The following is a 22693-nucleotide window of genomic DNA, read 5'->3' on the forward strand; positions in this document are numbered from 1 at the left end:
ATATACAGACAAATAAAGATAGAAATATACATTGGTTAATACAAATATCAATAAAGATAGATGCAGGTTGTAAAATATAGATACAGATTATAGGTAAAGAAATATTTAAATTAAAGAAAAGGATAAAAAAGATTTTAGATTAAGATAAATAAAGGCTATAGATAAAGATATTGTCATGCCCTAGATTGTTTATGAAAACATGTGTTTATGTACATGTACATTGTTCATTTTTACCGTTTATGTTTTGCATCTAAATGACTATGTCACTGTTATTTAATGCTTTTATTGGATGCTGTGTGGAAGTTAGAGCTGATAACAGCCGATGCCTACCTTTTGCGCTTCTTTATTATTTGTAATATCCTTTTTAAAAGTCTCATTGTTTAAGCGTCTGTTAATGTGGCAGCCATTTTTGCATAAACAGGAAGTTGATTTCCTGATGCTGACATAAGTGCCTTCTGGGTAGTTTACACTGACTACAGTATTTTGACAGTTTCGTCATACAATATCTTTTGTTAAATACTCATATTCCTTCTTAAAAATTGTTTAAAAAGGTAATAGTCATCTTTATAAATGATTTATTGATTTAATTGATATGTATTTGACTACTGCTTCATTGTAATATCGTCAGAAATATCATTTTAATATGAGTGACATTTACCGTGTCAAGAACGCTCAAATTTTATTGTGCGCTCTTGCGCGCTTTACTGCTCGTTGTTTGTGCGCTTTTTGTGCACAATTCATATGTGCGCTTTTACGTTATTATTGCACAACGTTATGTGTGCGCTTTTGGAGAGTATAAAAGGCACTGAAAATTCTCATTCATGGACTCTGAACTTTGTTTTCCTAGGTGTGAGACCTATTTTATTTTTCTTATATACAGTAAGCATTTAAAATATAGTTTTCAATAAGACTTAGCTATTAAAAATTAAGACTGAATTTTATAAATAATTTAAACTGCATTTGTCATCTTTTTAGGACATTATAAAATAGAGAGTGCAAATACTTGACATGTACGTGTATATTGCTGTATTATAATGTAAATGTCTGAGAATTAATCCGTCTGTTAAGAAATATATATATTGAAAGTTGTTCTTTATTTATTCGTTATGAATGAATAAAATTTAGAAAGGTTATAAATCTTGAGTTTGTATATTTTTTTGACAATTTTAAAACAACTGAATAGGCAAAATGTTATTCTTAGTTTACTGTTTATCAGAGTCCATTTTAGTTCCATGTTAAACTTGAACAAAAGCTTCAAGTTTGGAATAGTTAAAGAAATTGAAGTAAAATCACAGCTACCGCTCGGCTCGTGACAATATATACAAATTATAGATAACCATATATACAGATGTATAAAGAGATAGATCCAATTATAGATAAAGATCAATTTAAGGTTGAAAAAAGATAGATACAGATTATATGGAATTATAGATTAAGATTATAGATAAGGATAAATAAAGATTTTAGATTAAGATAAATAAAGGCTATAGATAAAGATAGCTACAGATTATAAATGAAGATAATACGCCAGTATGTTGATTGCTGATATTTGTTGTTGTTGTTTCAGTACTATCTGATGCTGGATGGGCGCGGCAATTATGAGTTCAAGAAGATCGAGGACGACACATCCGAATTCGGATCTTAATGATCGCTGAGGCATAGAAATGAGTCCTGCTCTGGGAAAACAGGCTTAATGCATGTGCGTAAAGTGTCGTCCCTGTTTAGCGGGTGAAGTCTGCACAGGCTTATCAGGGACAACACTTTCCGCCTTCACTGGATTGTTGTTTAAAAGATACCTCCTGTAGGCAAAAAATAAACTTAAAGCAGAAAAGGTCATCTCTGATAAGCCTGTGCAGACTGCACTGGCTAATCTGGGATAACACTTTACGCGCATGAATTAAGCTTGTTTTCTCAGAGGGTAGCTGAAATTTTTGTTAGCTTAAATATGAAATTCTTTGTGGTTGGTAATATTAACAAATGAGTGAAGTCAGTAGTGTGAAGAATGAAATTCCGCAATTGATAAGAACAATAACTAAAGATCCGACTTAAGTTACAGGGTCATGTTTATACAGTGTCCCTTAAACTTATCAAACTAAAAATTTACTGATGTTTTATTTGATAAACCTGCAAAAATATGATGAAATTACAAATAATGTGGCATACAAAACTATAATATCCTCAAAAACTGATGAAACATCTGCAATAATGAAAAGAATGTATGGAATCACATGCTTTATTTGTTCCTTAATGCTATATATGAGCAGCATATTGCTTGTTTCTGTCGCAGAATCTAAACTACTGTTTGTATGTTATTGATATTTGAATGTTATTGAGTAATTGAATGTTATTATGTAATTAAATGTTATTGAGTGACTGAATGTTATTGAATAATTGAATTTTATTGAGTGATTTAATGTTATTGAGTGATTAAATGTTATTGAGTTATCTATAAAACACAATCAATATTTATGTTGATTTATTATCCATAACACACATTGAATATTTAATGTACATTTCAGAAAACACAGCATGTATTTTCTTTGGAAATTGAAACAAATCAGTGATTCATCAATTTTTCGTTTGTCACATATGTAAGAAAGTCAAAGATGCCTTTAATTAGGCATTTTTCTGAGTATTATTAAAATGTTGACAGATTGATTGTGTGATATGCCATAAAACTAGAGAACACATTTCTGTACTGTATACTAAAATTAATTGTTAACAAGTCATACAAAATATTAATTTTAAATCTGCGAATTTGTGGCCTGTCTGTTCACCAAGCCTGACAGAATTATAGTGTACCTTTTCTATATGTTAAATGTCTTGAATATTAAATCTGTAAAAAAATAGAGTCCTTCAAACTTAGGTCCTCCCATTTAATTGAAAGCAATGTGTTCACAATATGCAACAAGTAAATACTGAAGTAAGACATATTTTTTGGCATTTATTTAAACTTTTGAATGTAATTGCTTTAATAAAATGTGTTTTGTGTTTGTGTAGTTTTTACTGTTGATTATGACTACATTTAAGGTTATAATTTAAATTATGATTTTAAACCAGTGTATTGTCAGACTAAGTTGTTTTATTAAGTAGCACTTTGACTGGCATATCCTTTACAGAACACATGTGTTGATTGATATGTATTAGCTTTTTAATGCATTCCTAATAAGTAGTTTCTTGTTTTGTTTTAATTATCTCAAAATATGTGTTTGTTGTTTTTGTAACAAATGCTGTTGTTTTGTTATTTATTCAGATTTTGCTCATTTACCAAGTAATTTACTCACACAAGTAACTTTATATTGAGGCTCGATTAATTAGCGGACGAATACGTGACAATCGTGAGAAAATTCAAGGTTATTTGGTTGCCATGGAAGAGTTCAGGCAACAGTCATTTGTCAAATAAAAAAATGTTCAGGTTCAACAGAAAGATATACCCCATTTTGAAAGATTTATATAGGAACATAGCATCACATGTCTGAACTTTTTATGTCCCCCACTATAGTAGTGGGGGACATATTGTTTTTGCCCTGTCTGTTGGTTGGTCTGTTGGTCTGTTTGCGCCAACTTTAACATTTTGCAATAACTTTTGCTATATTGAATATAGCAACTTGATATTTGGCATGCATGTGTATCTCATGGAGCTGCACATTTTGAGTGGTGAAAGGTCAAGGTCATCCTTCAAGGTCAGAGGTCAAATATATGTGGCCCAAATTGCTTATTTTATGAATACTTTTGCAATATTGGAAGATAGCAACTTGATATTTGGCATGCATGTGTATCTCATGGAGCTGCACATTTTGAGTTGTGAAAGGTCAAGGTCAAGGTCATCCTTCAAGGTCAAATATATGGGTCAAAATTGCTCATGTAATGTCACTTCTGCAATATTGAAGCTAGCAATTTTATATTTGAAATGCATGTGTATCTCATGGAGCTGCACATTTTGAGTGGTGAAGGGTCAAGGTCAAGGTCATCTGTCAAGGTCAAACGTCATATAGGGGGACATTGTGTTTCACAAACACATCTTGTTCCATTTTGTTCATTCAGCTTGCAAAAAGCTTTAGAGTCTTAATGGTTGAGTGCATGTTTGTGTGCGTGTGAGTGTGTCCAGACTGTTACTTTGTCATTCATCGTGCAATCTTTAATTACTTTTAAAAAAAACACCATCAGAAGGTGACTTGTCATGTGTAACAACTGCCTTCTTACATCATATGTCAAGGTTGCACTGTGATGTCAAAAGGCAAATGTGGACATGAAACAGCTTCTCTGGATTGTAACTTTGTCATTCATCATGCAATGTCAAAATAGCTTGCAAAAAAATGACAAAAGTGGAAAACTGCCCATGTAACACCTGCCGCCCTGCATCAAATGTCAAGGTCACACTACGGGTCACACTACGGGTCACACTACGAAGTCTAAGTCAAATTTTGTCAAAAACAGGTTTTCCAAACTGTAAATGTGTCTTAAGTTGTGCAATTCAAATAACTTGCCAAAAGTTTTCACCATTAGAAAATGTTCTATCTACCTTAAAAGCTAAGGTCATAGGTACAATTTGGCAAAAAAACAACACCAACACTTAAGGTCAAGGTCACACTAAAGGTCAAAGATTAGCACATTGCAACTTTTTTAAAAATCCAGGGCATTATTGACAATATGTTTGGAATGTTACCGACAGCCATCTAGGATTTGAAAAATTGAGACTTAAATAATATAGAACTATTTAGTTATTTTCTTGTCAGAAATGTATTTGTAATCAACTCTTGACCGTGGTGACAATCTCTTTTATTTTGACTGAGCAGTATTTTATATAAATACCTCATTTACTGATGAAGTAGTCCATCTATTTTGATATTTGTGTTTAAGTTCTTCTTTTTCCTCTCCACTTTCAAAGAAATGAGCCATCCAAAATACTTCAAATAGTTGAGCACACTGTTACCTATCAGCCTACAAGTTTTAGATATAACAAGTACTACTACCTGTAGAAATTGAAACTTGAAGATGCAAATACCCAGTTATTGTACATACTGTTTTATCTGTACAGTACATTGTACATTCTAAAATATGTCTATATAGCAAACCATGATCATTTTTATGGCATTATAACAGCCTGTACAAGTTAATATGACGATGCATTAAGTGTAGTAATAAAACATTACTGGCACAAGTATCACTAAAACTTTTTTTTCAAAAGCAGTACAAAGGGGCATATGAACAGTTCTTCACCTGCATATGGATTTAAATACAATGTTCTTTGTTTCACTCATATGGTTAATTTAAATTGTTTTATTGATACAATTGCAATACAAAAGAGCAGTACCAACAAAATATTTGGCCTTCACTGGGATTCAAATTTATGCCTTAAAAACAGAACAGGTGTTTCTGGTATTGTGAATGCATATATCATTTCACTCATAATGGTTTTTAAATAATGACATAATAGCGGTCTATATGCTACTTTAAACATGTTCATGATCTTTATGATTTATGATGTTTTTTGTATGGAACATGAATTTAAAATCTTAAGTAATTACATGTTTATTACTTTACTATTTTCATAAGTGATACAAAATGTTCATGAACTGTTTGTAACCATAGCAGTTCTATTATAAGATGACGTTAAATGTTCTTGTGAATCAAAGTTGTCAGGCACCAGATAATAACAATGTTGCAATCATGTTTATTACCATACAATGTTTTACTTCAAATAAATAAAGAACTTAACACATGTTTTTTGTGAAACATAAAATGTACAAACAAGTTCCAGAGGTATTGTATATCACCTTCCGTACTAACATGTGTTCAAATACTTAAAAAAAAAGTCATCATTGATTATGTTCTTAGAAAAATTCTTTGAAGAAAATAAACGAAAAACAGTTTTTTAAGTGAAAATTGTAAGAATTATAAAATCCTATGTTAAATATCTCATCTTTTTCACCTGCCAACATCTAACATCCGGACATTTAAACCCCTTGGTAAACACTCGACTGACTGAGACATTTTTCTGATTTGTGGTAGTTAATCCATTTGGCTAAAGCCAATAGCCTCAGGGATACTGGTGGATTACTTTTCTGCAGCTTAATGGACACAAATCGTTTACTCATTTTATGCGGCTTTCCAACACAAGTGGTGCTATTCTCTTTAATATCCATCTAGTTTTTAAAATTTTATTTGAATATCCGAAAAGCATGCATCTATTGCGCAACAGGTGTAAGAGCAAATTCTAATCGTTGCAGAAATAAGTTGCCGCTCATGTCCTTAAATTTAGTATAGGAAAAGGTTAAAGTATACTAAAAAGTGCTTCTCGGTTGAAGAAATATGCCCCTCCAAACAGGGCTTTGAACTAGTGACCCCAAGTTCAATAGGGGTCATCTACTGTCCAAGGCCAATGCGCATGTGAAGAATCAAGCCAATCTGTCAAATCATTGAAGAGTTATTGATCGAAAATAATTTTCTCACTTATTGTGACCTTGACATTTGACCTAATGACTCCGATTTCGAAAGGGGTCATCTACTGTCCAAGGCCAATGCCCATGGGGGAAGTATCAAGCAAATTGATCAATTCGTTGGCGAGTTATTGATCAGAAACACTTCCCACTTATTGTTCCAGTGACAATGACCTTTCACCTAGTGACCCCAATTTCAATAGGGGTCATCTACTGTCCAATGCCAATGCATATGAGAAGTATCCAGCCAATCGGTGAATCACTTTACGAGTTATTGACCGGAATCGATTTCACACTTCAATATGGGTCATCTACGGTCCAAGGCCAATACACGTGAAGTATTGTCACGAGCCGAGCGGTAGCTGTGATTTTTCTTCAATTTTTCCAAACTTGAAACTTTTGTTCAAGTTTAACATAGAACTAAAATGGACTCTGATAAACAGCAAACTAAGAATAACATTTTGCCTATTCAGTTGTTTTTAAATTGTCAACAGATATAAACTCAAGATTTAAAACATTTCCAGAATTTATTCATTCATAACAAATACATTAATAACAACTTTCAATATATATCTATATATTTCTTAACAGACATTTTATTTATTAGACACTTATCATTACAATACAGCAAAATATATTGTATCATGTTAAGTATTTGCACACTCTGATTTATAATGTCCTAAAAAGATGATAGATGCAACTTGTAAAATTCAGTCTTAATTTTAATAGCTAGTCTTATTTAAAACTGTATTTTAAATGCTTATCTAAGAAAAATGAAATTTGTCTCACACCTAGGAAAACAAAGTTCAGAGTCCTCGAACGAGAATTTTCAGTGCCTTTTATATCCTCCAAAAGCGCACACGTAACGTTGTGCAATAATAACATAAAAGCGCACATATGAAATGTGCACAAAAAGCGCACAAACAACGCTCAGTAAAGCATCCTCCAAAAGCGCACACGTAACGTTGTGCAATAATAACATAAAAGCGCACATATGAAATGTGCACAAAAAGCGCACAAACAACGCTCAGTAAAGCGCGCAAGAGCGCACAATAGAATTTGAGCGTTCTTGACCCGGTAAATGTCACTCGTCTTAAAACGATATTCCTGACAATATTACAATGAAACAGTAGGCAAATACATATTGATTAAATAAATAAATAATTTATAAAGAAAACTATTACCTTTTTAAACAATTTTTAAGAAGGAATACGAGTATTAATCAAATTATTTCGTATGACTAAACTGTCAAAATACTGTAGTCAGTGTAAACTACCCAGAAGGCACTTATGTCAGCATCAGGAAATCAACTTCATGTTTATCCAAAATGACTGCCATATTAACAGACGCTAATACAGTGAGACATTTAAAAAGGATATTACAAATAATAAAGAAGCGCAAAAGGTAGGTATCAGCTCTAGCTACCACACAGCATCCAATAAAAGCATTAAATAACGTTGACATAGTCATTTAGATGCAAAACATAAACGATAAAAATGAACAATTTACATGTACATAAACACATGTTTTCATGAACTATCTAGGGCATGACAGTATCAAGCCAATCGGTCAATTGGTTGACCAGTTATTGATCAGAAACTATTTTCACACTTAGTGTGATAGTGACCTTGACTTTTAACATAGCGACCCTAGTTTCAAAAGGATCATCTACTGTCCAAGGCCAATGCAAATGTGAAGTATCAAGCCAATCGGTCAATTCGTTGACGAGTTATTGATCGGAAATGATTTTCACACTAACCTTTGACCTTGTGACCCCAATTTCATGCGTAGTATCAAGCCAATCGGTCAATTCGTTGATGAGTTATTGATCCGAAACGATTTTCACACCAACCAATTCACGTACAGTAGAGAAGTAATCGTTCACTGCGATCACAAGCCAATTTCTTCAATAATGAAAAAACAACTGGCTGCTGCACCGCCGCGACTATCAAGAATACTTTTTGCAATGTCCAAATACCAGGTCAATGTACAGCACGTACCCGACAAAAAAAATCCCTGTCAGTGACTGCTTGTCAAGACACGCGTTGCCAGACACATGCCCCGAAATAATTGAACGTCTTGATAGTCACGTGCACACGGTATATCAACAAATTCCCGTCACAGATCGCAGACTTCAAATAATACGTACCGAAATAACGAAAGACCAACAAATGACAAAATTAAAACGGACTATAACCGATGGCTGGCCGGAATCTGCGAGCAAATGCGATCGAAACATAGCGGAATATTTCAATCACCGCGACGAATTAAGCTCAGAAGATGGTCTGATATTCAGAGGTCACACATCGCCACTGATCTGTTCCACTTTAACGGACAAGAATACATGTTAACGGTCGACTACTATAGTAGGTTCTTTGAAATTGACTATTTACCGAACACACGATCACATACAGTGATAACGAAATTGCAAAAACACATGTCAAGAATGTCAATTCCCGATATCCTGATATCGGACAATGGCCCTCAATTTTCGTGCGCTGAATTTAAGAAATTCGCCGATTCTTGGGGATTCGTCATTCGAACACAGAACGTCATCACCAGGTCATCCACAAAGCAATGGTTTGGCCGAAAAGACAGTAGGGACAGCTAAAAAGCTGATGCAGGTTACAATATACTAAAATATTTTGGAGTGCAATGCTATACTCTCTAAAAACATGAACATCATTTATAAGAAGACACAATTCTCTGTAGGGGCACTTGCCATGGCTTTATTTTAGAATGTTTCTTTGTGCATGTGGTAGGGAAAACATTGATGTTTAACAGAAATGCACTCTTTTGCTTGAAGGTTGGAGACTACATGAGACTTTGACAGATGGCGGGAAACCCTTCTCAACTGGTACGAAGCCGGCAAATAGATGGCCATAAAACAGTGACCGCTGATTCGCGTCGAGTTCTTTCTTGCATAACGTATGACCCCCCTTTTTTATTGTTTAAATCATTGCGGCTTGGAATGCTCTTTAAGAAAAGGTATGGTTATGGGGATGTCTATGCGCAAAAGTTTGACTTTATTTTTTGTTAAAGTTATTGCTTTCACATTGAATTTGTGTAGAAAATCTTTTAGTATATTGTGACCTAAACTAACTTTAGGTAAAAATGAAATATCATCTGCAAGTGCAAAATATGACTGTGAAAGCTGATTTTTGGTCATGTCTTAGCAAAAGAGAAGAATATAAGTGCATTAAATGCATGAATTCAGATTATTTGACCTGGAATAGTTGTTTTTCAAGTTGACCCCCACCCTTATATAGCTGAATAAGGGCTAAATTGCTTTCCGACTTAAATTCAAAGGCATTTTGGTTGACCGTGTAGCGTTAATGTGCAACATGAAGTCAGAATTCAACGCCAGGGACTCCGTGATCCAGTAACGCAACAATAGCTTGTGCGTAAAGCATGAACATTCAAACAGAGCCCCATTTCACCGACATGAAATGGCGGACATTTTTACAGTTTGGACAGTGCAGCAGACGCTTAACTGAGCCAGCTTTCATATTTAGTTCAATCATGAACGTAACAAACTTTATCACTTGCTATGATTCATAGAAATACACATAAAATACATAAATGCATTTTCTTTTTTCATTTTATACCTATTTTTTTGGGGGTATTTTGACCTTTTCAGGTAGAGAAATGTCTGGGACTTAGCCGAGGGCAACTGGAGAAGGGTTGTTGATGGCAAAACAGGCAATAATACTAAATTATTATCATGTACACAAGCAAATAAGCATAGTTATGATGTTTAAGGTGTGAAATACTGTCATAATATGGTTTGTGGTCACTCAAATCCTTGCCGTCGTGCAATTCCCCGTGCAGTTTGTATTGATAGCTCCGCGTCCTGACACGTAAAGCTCGTGCTTTGTTGGCAGCAGAAGTTGGCACTTAACAGGTTTATCCTTGCTCCTAAGCATGTATGCAGTACATCTGAGTTGATATGCTACTTGTAACCCTACAATTAGCTTGTGTTTGGTATTGTTTCCTCACAATATGCTTACAGTCATGGTCCCGGCTTGAAAGGATGTGGCGTCCGACTTAAACATAGGATTGTTGTAGCAAGTGTCCCCTTCATCATTTACCTTAGAGGGATCTTTTTGCCAAAATTTGGCATTTCAGCAACCAGTTTTGTTTTTTATTTGGTACATGCTTCTCTCATTCAGTGATTTAAGGGAAGTATTGACCTTATTCGCTTGTCTTTGCATACAAAGGTGACATGGATCAATGATATTTGTTGTGTTGAGAATTCTGCGGGAAGCTGTGTCCCCAAAAGAAGTACCAGAAACCCCTTCCAGGAAGCTTGCATTGATCTGAACTGCCTTTCTGCCCCTGTTACAACATGAAACCTCATTTCTAAGCTTATAATGCTTTCCTACATGTGTGTGTCTTGTTCATTTTAACCTTTCCTTCCATTCTAAACCCCAAAAATGAGCATTTTTGTCTTTGGCTCGGTTATGAAGCGCCATTTTGACCAGATTGCCACCATCAAAATAGTCAAAAGTACTTATTTTGTGCCCAAAATATGAAATTTTGTATTCTCTTCAACCTCTTAATGAGAGCTGGCAGTGAATATTGACCATCTTCTTCAGTTTAAAGGCACCCATGACATTATATGCTAGAATATATAATTGGCAGCTGGTAAACAAATTGGCTCCGAGCAACAAGGCGCTTTCAAGATTTTACACTTTTATTGGTGCGAAACAACAAGTTATTGGAAGCTTATGGATTTCTACACTTCAAAGTATCTTTGATCTTTCATTTTCACCAATTTGCTTATCGTCTGTGATGAAATTGGATTTTTTTTGCTTTGAAATTTACATTTTTGGGGTGATTTAAAAAAAAAAGAACAAAAAAGGCATTATCAAAATTGCTTTGAGTGAAAATATCTAACAAATTCATTCTTTCCCCACCCCGCATAAGCCCCACGTGCCTGTCCATTTGGTTTGTTTTGGTATTTTGTTGCATATATTGAACACAACAACTTTAAATCTTAAAGGGACATTTAAGCTTTAACAGGCCTAAAATTGCCTTCTTCGGACCAAAAACACCCGCGTGTGAAAATATGATATAAAATGGCCAAATGGACAGATAATCCAGCCAAACCTAATATTTTGCTGCAATATGCATAGGAAGATAATAATATGCAAGAAAAACACATTTTAATCAGAATAAATTTCTCCTTTAGGTTACAATATACTAAAATATTTTGGAGTGCAATGCTATACTCTCTAAAAACATGAACATCATTTATAAGAAGACACAATTCTCTGTAGGGGCACTTGCCATGGCTTTATTTTAGAATGTTTCTTTGTGCATGTGGTAGGGAAAACATTGATGTTTAACAGAAATGCACTCTTTTGCTTGAAGGTTGGAGACTACATGAGACTTTGACAGATGGCGGGAAACCCTTCTCAACTGGTACGAAGCCGGCAAATAGATGGCCATAAAACAGTGACCGCTGATTCGCGTCGAGTTCTTTCTTGCATAACGTATGACCCCCCTTTTTTATTGTTTAAATCATTGCGGCTTGGAATGCTCTTTAAGAAAAGGTATGGTTATGGGGATGTCTATGCGCAAAAGTTTGACTTTATTTTTTGTTAAAGTTATTGCTTTCACATTGAATTTGTGTAGAAAATCTTTTAGTATATTGTGACCTAAACTAACTTTAGGTAAAAATGAAATATCATCTGCAAGTGCAAAATATGACTGTGAAAGCTGATTTTTGGTCATGTCTTAGCAAAAGAGAAGAATATAAGTGCATTAAATGCATGAATTCAGATTATTTGACCTGGAATAGTTGTTTTTCAAGTTGACCCCCACCCTTATATAGCTGAATAAGGGCTAAATTGCTTTCCGACTTAAATTCAAAGGCATTTTGGTTGACCGTGTAGCGTTAATGTGCAACATGAAGTCAGAATTCAACGCCAGGGACTCCGTGATCCAGTAACGCAACAATAGCTTGTGCGTAAAGCATGAACATTCAAACAGAGCCCCATTTCACCGACATGAAATGGCGGACATTTTTACAGTTTGGACAGTGCAGCAGACGCTTAACTGAGCCAGCTTTCATATTTAGTTCAATCATGAACGTAACAAACTTTATCACTTGCTATGATTCATAGAAATACACATAAAATACATAAATGCATTTTCTTTTTTCATTTTATACCTATTTTTTTGGGGGTATTTTGACCTTTTCAGGTAGAGAAATGTCTGGGACTTAGCCGAGGGCAACTGGAGAAGGGTTGTTGATGGCAAAACAGGCAATAATACTAAATTATTATCATGTACACAAGCAAATAAGCATAGTTATGATGTTTAAGGTGTGAAATACTGTCATAATATGGTTTGTGGTCACTCAAATCCTTGCCGTCGTGCAATTCCCCGTGCAGTTTGTATTGATAGCTCCGCGTCCTGACACGTAAAGCTCGTGCTTTGTTGGCAGCAGAAGTTGGCACTTAACAGGTTTATCCTTGCTCCTAAGCATGTATGCAGTACATCTGAGTTGATATGCTACTTGTAACCCTACAATTAGCTTGTGTTTGGTATTGTTTCCTCACAATATGCTTACAGTCATGGTCCCGGCTTGAAAGGATGTGGCGTCCGACTTAAACATAGGATTGTTGTAGCAAGTGTCCCCTTCATCATTTACCTTAGAGGGATCTTTTTGCCAAAATTTGGCATTTCAGCAACCAGTTTTGTTTTTTATTTGGTACATGCTTCTCTCATTCAGTGATTTAAGGGAAGTATTGACCTTATTCGCTTGTCTTTGCATACAAAGGTGACATGGATCAATGATATTTGTTGTGTTGAGAATTCTGCGGGAAGCTGTGTCCCCAAAAGAAGTACCAGAAACCCCTTCCAGGAAGCTTGCATTGATCTGAACTGCCTTTCTGCCCCTGTTACAACATGAAACCTCATTTCTAAGCTTATAATGCTTTCCTACATGTGTGTGTCTTGTTCATTTTAACCTTTCCTTCCATTCTAAACCCCAAAAATGAGCATTTTTGTCTTTGGCTCGGTTATGAAGCGCCATTTTGACCAGATTGCCACCATCAAAATAGTCAAAAGTACTTATTTTGTGCCCAAAATATGAAATTTTGTATTCTCTTCAACCTCTTAATGAGAGCTGGCAGTGAATATTGACCATCTTCTTCAGTTTAAAGGCACCCATGACATTATATGCTAGAATATATAATTGGCAGCTGGTAAACAAATTGGCTCCGAGCAACAAGGCGCTTTCAAGATTTTACACTTTTATTGGTGCGAAACAACAAGTTATTGGAAGCTTATGGATTTCTACACTTCAAAGTATCTTTGATCTTTCATTTTCACCAATTTGCTTATCGTCTGTGATGAAATTGGATTTTTTTTGCTTTGAAATTTACATTTTTGGGGTGATTTAAAAAAAAAAGAACAAAAAAGGCATTATCAAAATTGCTTTGAGTGAAAATATCTAACAAATTCATTCTTTCCCCACCCCGCATAAGCCCCACGTGCCTGTCCATTTGGTTTGTTTTGGTATTTTGTTGCATATATTGAACACAACAACTTTAAATCTTAAAGGGACATTTAAGCTTTAACAGGCCTAAAATTGCCTTCTTCGGACCAAAAACACCCGCGTGTGAAAATATGATATAAAATGGCCAAATGGACAGATAATCCAGCCAAACCTAATATTTTGCTGCAATATGCATAGGAAGATAATAATATGCAAGAAAAACACATTTTAATCAGAATAAATTTCTCCTTTAGGTTACAATATACTAAAATATTTTGGAGTGCAATGCTATACTCTCTAAAAACATGAACATCATTTATAAGAAGACACAATTCTCTGTAGGGGCACTTGCCATGGCTTTATTTTAGAATGTTTCTTTGTGCATGTGGTAGGGAAAACATTGATGTTTAACAGAAATGCACTCTTTTGCTTGAAGGTTGGAGACTACATGAGACTTTGACAGATGGCGGGAAACCCTTCTCAACTGGTACGAAGCCGGCAAATAGATGGCCATAAAACAGTGACCGCTGATTCGCGTCGAGTTCTTTCTTGCATAACGTATGACCCCCCTTTTTTATTGTTTAAATCATTGCGGCTTGGAATGCTCTTTAAGAAAAGGTATGGTTATGGGGATGTCTATGCGCAAAAGTTTGACTTTATTTTTTGTTAAAGTTATTGCTTTCACATTGAATTTGTGTAGAAAATCTTTTAGTATATTGTGACCTAAACTAACTTTAGGTAAAAATGAAATATCATCTGCAAGTGCAAAATATGACTGTGAAAGCTGATTTTTGGTCATGTCTTAGCAAAAGAGAAGAATATAAGTGCATTAAATGCATGAATTCAGATTATTTGACCTGGAATAGTTGTTTTTCAAGTTGACCCCCACCCTTATATAGCTGAATAAGGGCTAAATTGCTTTCCGACTTAAATTCAAAGGCATTTTGGTTGACCGTGTAGCGTTAATGTGCAACATGAAGTCAGAATTCAACGCCAGGGACTCCGTGATCCAGTAACGCAACAATAGCTTGTGCGTAAAGCATGAACATTCAAACAGAGCCCCATTTCACCGACATGAAATGGCGGACATTTTTACAGTTTGGACAGTGCAGCAGACGCTTAACTGAGCCAGCTTTCATATTTAGTTCAATCATGAACGTAACAAACTTTATCACTTGCTATGATTCATAGAAATACACATAAAATACATAAATGCATTTTCTTTTTTCATTTTATACCTATTTTTTTGGGGGTATTTTGACCTTTTCAGGTAGAGAAATGTCTGGGACTTAGCCGAGGGCAACTGGAGAAGGGTTGTTGATGGCAAAACAGGCAATAATACTAAATTATTATCATGTACACAAGCAAATAAGCATAGTTATGATGTTTAAGGTGTGAAATACTGTCATAATATGGTTTGTGGTCACTCAAATCCTTGCCGTCGTGCAATTCCCCGTGCAGTTTGTATTGATAGCTCCGCGTCCTGACACGTAAAGCTCGTGCTTTGTTGGCAGCAGAAGTTGGCACTTAACAGGTTTATCCTTGCTCCTAAGCATGTATGCAGTACATCTGAGTTGATATGCTACTTGTAACCCTACAATTAGCTTGTGTTTGGTATTGTTTCCTCACAATATGCTTACAGTCATGGTCCCGGCTTGAAAGGATGTGGCGTCCGACTTAAACATAGGATTGTTGTAGCAAGTGTCCCCTTCATCATTTACCTTAGAGGGATCTTTTTGCCAAAATTTGGCATTTCAGCAACCAGTTTTGTTTTTTATTTGGTACATGCTTCTCTCATTCAGTGATTTAAGGGAAGTATTGACCTTATTCGCTTGTCTTTGCATACAAAGGTGACATGGATCAATGATATTTGTTGTGTTGAGAATTCTGCGGGAAGCTGTGTCCCCAAAAGAAGTACCAGAAACCCCTTCCAGGAAGCTTGCATTGATCTGAACTGCCTTTCTGCCCCTGTTACAACATGAAACCTCATTTCTAAGCTTATAATGCTTTCCTACATGTGTGTGTCTTGTTCATTTTAACCTTTCCTTCCATTCTAAACCCCAAAAATGAGCATTTTTGTCTTTGGCTCGGTTATGAAGCGCCATTTTGACCAGATTGCCACCATCAAAATAGTCAAAAGTACTTATTTTGTGCCCAAAATATGAAATTTTGTATTCTCTTCAACCTCTTAATGAGAGCTGGCAGTGAATATTGACCATCTTCTTCAGTTTAAAGGCACCCATGACATTATATGCTAGAATATATAATTGGCAGCTGGTAAACAAATTGGCTCCGAGCAACAAGGCGCTTTCAAGATTTTACACTTTTATTGGTGCGAAACAACAAGTTATTGGAAGCTTATGGATTTCTACACTTCAAAGTATCTTTGATCTTTCATTTTCACCAATTTGCTTATCGTCTGTGATGAAATTGGATTTTTTTTGCTTTGAAATTTACATTTTTGGGGTGATTTAAAAAAAAAAGAACAAAAAAGGCATTATCAAAATTGCTTTGAGTGAAAATATCTAACAAATTCATTCTTTCCCCACCCCGCATAAGCCCCACGTGCCTGTCCATTTGGTTTGTTTTGGTATTTTGTTGCATATATTGAACACAACAACTTTAAATCTTAAAGGGACATTTAAGCTTTAACAGGCCTAAAATTGCCTTCTTCGGACCAAAAACACCCGCGTGTGAAAATATGATATAAAATGGCCAAATGGACAGATAATCCAGCCAAACCTAATATTTTGCTGCAATATGCATAGGAAGATAATAATATGCAAGAAAAACACATTTTAATCAGAATAAATTTCTCCTTTAGGTTACAATATACTAAAATATTTTGGAGTGCAATGCTATACTCTCTAAAAACATGAACATCATTTATAAGAAGACACAATTCTCTGTAGGGGCACTTGCCATGGCTTTATTTTAGAATGTTTCTTTGTGCATGTGGTAGGGAAAACATTGATGTTTAACAGAAATGCACTCTTTTGCTTGAAGGTTGGAGACTACATGAGACTTTGACAGATGGCGGGAAACCCTTCTCAACTGGTACGAAGCCGGCAAATAGATGGCCATAAAACAGTGACCGCTGATTCGCGTCGAGTTCTTTCTTGCATAACGTATGACCCCCCTTTTTTATTGTTTAAATCATTGCGGCTTGGAATGCTCTTTAAGAAAAGGTATGGTTATGGGGATGTCTATGCGCAAAAGTTTGACTTTATTTTTTGTTAAAGTTATTGCTTTCACATTGAATTTGTGTAGAAAATCTTTTAGTATATTGTGACCTAAACTAACTTTAGGTAAAAATGAAATATCATCTGCAAGTGCAAAATATGACTGTGAAAGCTGATTTTTGGTCATGTCTTAGCAAAAGAGAAGAATATAAGTGCATTAAATGCATGAATTCAGATTATTTGACCTGGAATAGTTGTTTTTCAAGTTGACCCCCACCCTTATATAGCTGAATAAGGGCTAAATTGCTTTCCGACTTAAATTCAAAGGCATTTTGGTTGACCGTGTAGCGTTAATGTGCAACATGAAGTCAGAATTCAACGCCAGGGACTCCGTGATCCAGTAACGCAACAATAGCTTGTGCGTAAAGCATGAACATTCAAACAGAGCCCCATTTCACCGACATGAAATGGCGGACATTTTTACAGTTTGGACAGTGCAGCAGACGCTTAACTGAGCCAGCTTTCATATTTAGTTCAATCATGAACGTAACAAACTTTATCACTTGCTATGATTCATAGAAATACACATAAAATACATAAATGCATTTTCTTTTTTCATTTTATACCTATTTTTTTGGGGGTATTTTGACCTTTTCAGGTAGAGAAATGTCTGGGACTTAGCCGAGGGCAACTGGAGAAGGGTTGTTGATGGCAAAACAGGCAATAATACTAAATTATTATCATGTACACAAGCAAATAAGCATAGTTATGATGTTTAAGGTGTGAAATACTGTCATAATATGGTTTGTGGTCACTCAAATCCTTGCCGTCGTGCAATTCCCCGTGCAGTTTGTATTGATAGCTCCGCGTCCTGACACGTAAAGCTCGTGCTTTGTTGGCAGCAGAAGTTGGCACTTAACAGGTTTATCCTTGCTCCTAAGCATGTATGCAGTACATCTGAGTTGATATGCTACTTGTAACCCTACAATTAGCTTGTGTTTGGTATTGTTTCCTCACAATATGCTTACAGTCATGGTCCCGGCTTGAAAGGATGTGGCGTCCGACTTAAACATAGGATTGTTGTAGCAAGTGTCCCCTTCATCATTTACCTTAGAGGGATCTTTTTGCCAAAATTTGGCATTTCAGCAACCAGTTTTGTTTTTTATTTGGTACATGCTTCTCTCATTCAGTGATTTAAGGGAAGTATTGACCTTATTCGCTTGTCTTTGCATACAAAGGTGACATGGATCAATGATATTTGTTGTGTTGAGAATTCTGCGGGAAGCTGTGTCCCCAAAAGAAGTACCAGAAACCCCTTCCAGGAAGCTTGCATTGATCTGAACTGCCTTTCTTCTGCCCCTGTTACAACATGAAACCTCATTTCTAAGCTTATAATGCTTTCCTACATGTGTGTGTCTTGTTCATTTTAACCTTTCCTTCCATTCTAAACCCCAAAAATGAGCATTTTTGTCTTTGGCTCGGTTATGAAGCGCCATTTTGACCAGATTGCCACCATCAAAATAGTCAAAAGTACTTATTTTGTGCCCAAAATATGAAATTTTGTATTCTCTTCAACCTCTTAATGAGAGCTGGCAGTGAATATTGACCATCTTCTTCAGTTTAAAGGCACCCATGACATTATATGCTAGAATATATAATTGGCAGCTGGTAAACAAATTGGCTCCGAGCAACAAGGCGCTTTCAAGATTTTACACTTTTATTGGTGCGAAACAACAAGTTATTGGAAGCTTATGGATTTCTACACTTCAAAGTATCTTTGATCTTTCATTTTCACCAATTTGCTTATCGTCTGTGATGAAATTGGATTTTTTTTGCTTTGAAATTTACATTTTTGGGGTGATTTAAAAAAAAAAGAACAAAAAAGGCATTATCAAAATTGCTTTGAGTGAAAATATCTAACAAATTCATTCTTTCCCCACCCCGCATAAGCCCCACGTGCCTGTCCATTTGGTTTGTTTTGGTATTTTGTTGCATATATTGAACACAACAACTTTAAATCTTAAAGGGACATTTAAGCTTTAACAGGCCTAAAATTGCCTTCTTCGGACCAAAAACACCCGCGTGTGAAAATATGATATAAAATGGCCAAATGGACAGATAATCCAGCCAAACCTAATATTTTGCTGCAATATGCATAGGAAGATAATAATATGCAAGAAAAACACATTTTAATCAGAATAAATTTCTCCTTTAGGTTACAATATACTAAAATATTTTGGAGTGCAATGCTATACTCTCTAAAAACATGAACATCATTTATAAGAAGACACAATTCTCTGTAGGGGCACTTGCCATGGCTTTATTTTAGAATGTTTCTTTGTGCATGTGGTAGGGAAAACATTGATGTTTAACAGAAATGCACTCTTTTGCTTGAAGGTTGGAGACTACATGAGACTTTGACAGATGGCGGGAAACCCTTCTCAACTGGTACGAAGCCGGCAAATAGATGGCCATAAAACAGTGACCGCTGATTCGCGTCGAGTTCTTTCTTGCATAACGTATGACCCCCCCTTTTTTATTGTTTAAATCATTGCGGCTTGGAATGCTCTTTAAGAAAAGGTATGGTTATGGGGATGTCTATGCGCAAAAGTTTGACTTTATTTTTTGTTAAAGTTATTGCTTTCACATTGAATTTGTGTAGAAAATCTTTTAGTATATTGTGACCTAAACTAACTTTAGGTAAAAATGAAATATCATCTGCAAGTGCAAAATATGACTGTGAAAGCTGATTTTTGGTCATGTCTTAGCAAAAGAGAAGAATATAAGTGCATTAAATGCATGAATTCAGATTATTTGACCTGGAATAGTTGTTTTTCAAGTTGACCCCCACCCTTATATAGCTGAATAAGGGCTAAATTGCTTTCCGACTTAAATTCAAAGGCATTTTGGTTGACCGTGTAGCGTTAATGTGCAACATGAAGTCAGAATTCAACGCCAGGGACTCCGTGATCCAGTAACGCAACAATAGCTTGTGCGTAAAGCATGAACATTCAAACAGAGCCCCATTTCACCGACATGAAATGGCGGACATTTTTACAGTTTGGACAGTGCAGCAGACGCTTAACTGAGCCAGCTTTCATATTTAGTTCAATCATGAACGTAACAAACTTTATCACTTGCTATGATTCATAGAAATACACATAAAATACATAAATGCATTTTCTTTTTTCATTTTATACCTATTTTTTTGGGGGTATTTTGACCTTTTCAGGTAGAGAAATGTCTGGGACTTAGCCGAGGGCAACTGGAGAAGGGTTGTTGATGGCAAAACAGGCAATAATACTAAATTATTATCATGTACACAAGCAAATAAGCATAGTTATGATGTTTAAGGTGTGAAATACTGTCATAATATGGTTTGTGGTCACTCAAATCCTTGCCGTCGTGCAATTCCCCGTGCAGTTTGTATTGATAGCTCCGCGTCCTGACACGTAAAGCTCGTGCTTTGTTGGCAGCAGAAGTTGGCACTTAACAGGTTTATCCTTGCTCCTAAGCATGTATGCAGTACATCTGAGTTGATATGCTACTTGTAACCCTACAATTAGCTTGTGTTTGGTATTGTTTCCTCACAATATGCTTACAGTCATGGTCCCGGCTTGAAAGGATGTGGCGTCCGACTTAAACATAGGATTGTTGTAGCAAGTGTCCCCTTCATCATTTACCTTAGAGGGATCTTTTTGCCAAAATTTGGCATTTCAGCAACCAGTTTTGTTTTTTATTTGGTACATGCTTCTCTCATTCAGTGATTTAAGGGAAGTATTGACCTTATTCGCTTGTCTTTGCATACAAAGGTGACATGGATCAATGATATTTGTTGTGTTGAGAATTCTGCGGGAAGCTGTGTCCCCAAAAGAAGTACCAGAAACCCCTTCCAGGAAGCTTGCATTGATCTGAACTGCCTTTCTGCCCCTGTTACAACATGAAACCTCATTTCTAAGCTTATAATGCTTTCCTACATGTGTGTGTCTTGTTCATTTTAACCTTTCCTTCCATTCTAAACCCCAAAAATGAGCATTTTTGTCTTTGGCTCGGTTATGAAGCGCCATTTTGACCAGATTGCCACCATCAAAATAGTCAAAAGTACTTATTTTGTGCCCAAAATATGAAATTTTGTATTCTCTTCAACCTCTTAATGAGAGCTGGCAGTGAATATTGACCATCTTCTTCAGTTTAAAGGCACCCATGACATTATATGCTAGAATATATAATTGGCAGCTGGTAAACAAATTGGCTCCGAGCAACAAGGCGCTTTCAAGATTTTACACTTTTATTGGTGCGAAACAACAAGTTATTGGAAGCTTATGGATTTCTACACTTCAAAGTATCTTTGATCTTTCATTTTCACCAATTTGCTTATCGTCTGTGATGAAATTGGATTTTTTTTGCTTTGAAATTTACATTTTTTGGGGTGATTTAAAAAAAAAAGAACAAAAAAGGCATTATCAAAATTGCTTTGAGTGAAAATATCTAACAAATTCATTCTTTCCCCACCCCGCATAAGCCCCACGTGCCTGTCCATTTGGTTTGTTTTGGTATTTTGTTGCATATATTGAACACAACAACTTTAAATCTTAAAGGGACATTTAAGCTTTAACAGGCCTAAAATTGCCTTCTTCGGACCAAAAACACCCGCGTGTGAAAATATGATATAAAATGGCCAAATGGACAGATAATCCAGCCAAACCTAATATTTTGCTGCAATATGCATAGGAAGATAATAATATGCAAGAAAAACACATTTTAATCAGAATAAATTTCTCCTTTAGGTTACAATATACTAAAATATTTTGGAGTGCAATGCTATACTCTCTAAAAACATGAACATCATTTATAAGAAGACACAATTCTCTGTAGGGGCACTTGCCATGGCTTTATTTTAGAATGTTTCTTTGTGCATGTGGTAGGGAAAACATTGATGTTTAACAGAAATGCACTCTTTTGCTTGAAGGTTGGAGACTACATGAGACTTTGACAGATGGCGGGAAACCCTTCTCAACTGGTACGAAGCCGGCAAATAGATGGCCATAAAACAGTGACCGCTGATTCGCGTCGAGTTCTTTCTTGCATAACGTATGACCCCCCTTTTTTATTGTTTAAATCATTGCGGCTTGGAATGCTCTTTAAGAAAAGGTATGGTTATGGGGATGTCTATGCGCAAAAGTTTGACTTTATTTTTTGTTAAAGTTATTGCTTTCACATTGAATTTGTGTAGAAAATCTTTTAGTATATTGTGACCTGCAACAAGCATTAAATACGAAAGCCGACGTATACTTAGCACTACTCGAATATCGCAATACCCCGTTACAGTGCGGTTACACACCTAGTCAATTAGCACTTGGTCGTCGAACCAAATCAATTGTACCAATCACAAACAAAGCGCTGCAACCTGCAGCAATCAATGACAAACAGTTACGCACACAAATGCAAAAATCTAAGGCACAGCAAAAGTCAAACTTCGACAAAACATCGCGAACGTTAGCGCCATTATCAGTTAATGACAGCGTTCGTATTAAGTTAGGAAAAATCTGGAAAATTGGAAG

At 35.7% G+C, this 22693-nt stretch overlaps 1 protein-coding gene and 1 long non-coding RNA gene across 14 annotated transcripts in view; both read left to right on the top strand.

The window, feature by feature from the left end:
• LOC127874203 (ATP-binding cassette sub-family D member 3-like) overlaps window positions 1-5718 on the top strand; it is a 44840-nt gene extending 39122 nt beyond the window's left edge. For both annotated transcript variants that reach the window (XM_052418426.1, XM_052418427.1), the window contains exon 24: window positions 1568-5718. In XM_052418426.1, the coding sequence (XP_052274386.1) occupies window positions 1568-1645 (78 nt within the window). In that variant the 3' untranslated portion in view covers window positions 1646-5718. The remainder of the gene's footprint in view (window positions 1-1567) is intronic.
• Window positions 5719-9098: 3380 nt separating this feature from the next.
• On the top strand, window positions 9099-22359 carry LOC127874222 (uncharacterized). 12 transcript variants are annotated; one of them, XR_008046706.1, is made up of 6 exons: window positions 9099-9368; window positions 11817-11938; window positions 14387-14508; window positions 16957-17078; window positions 19530-19651; window positions 22102-22359. It is a non-coding gene; the product is annotated as an uncharacterized LOC127874222 (long non-coding RNA). The 12 variants fall into 12 exon arrangements; XR_008046709.1 differs by having other exon boundaries at window positions 11817-11867; XR_008046713.1 differs by having other exon boundaries at window positions 11817-11867; window positions 14387-14437.
• Window positions 22360-22693: the final 334 nt, after the last annotated feature.

The sequence above is a fragment of the Dreissena polymorpha genome, chromosome 3 (genome assembly GCF_020536995.1).
Source record: "Dreissena polymorpha isolate Duluth1 chromosome 3, UMN_Dpol_1.0, whole genome shotgun sequence".
Classification (NCBI taxonomy): Eukaryota; Metazoa; Mollusca; class Bivalvia; order Myida; family Dreissenidae; genus Dreissena; species Dreissena polymorpha.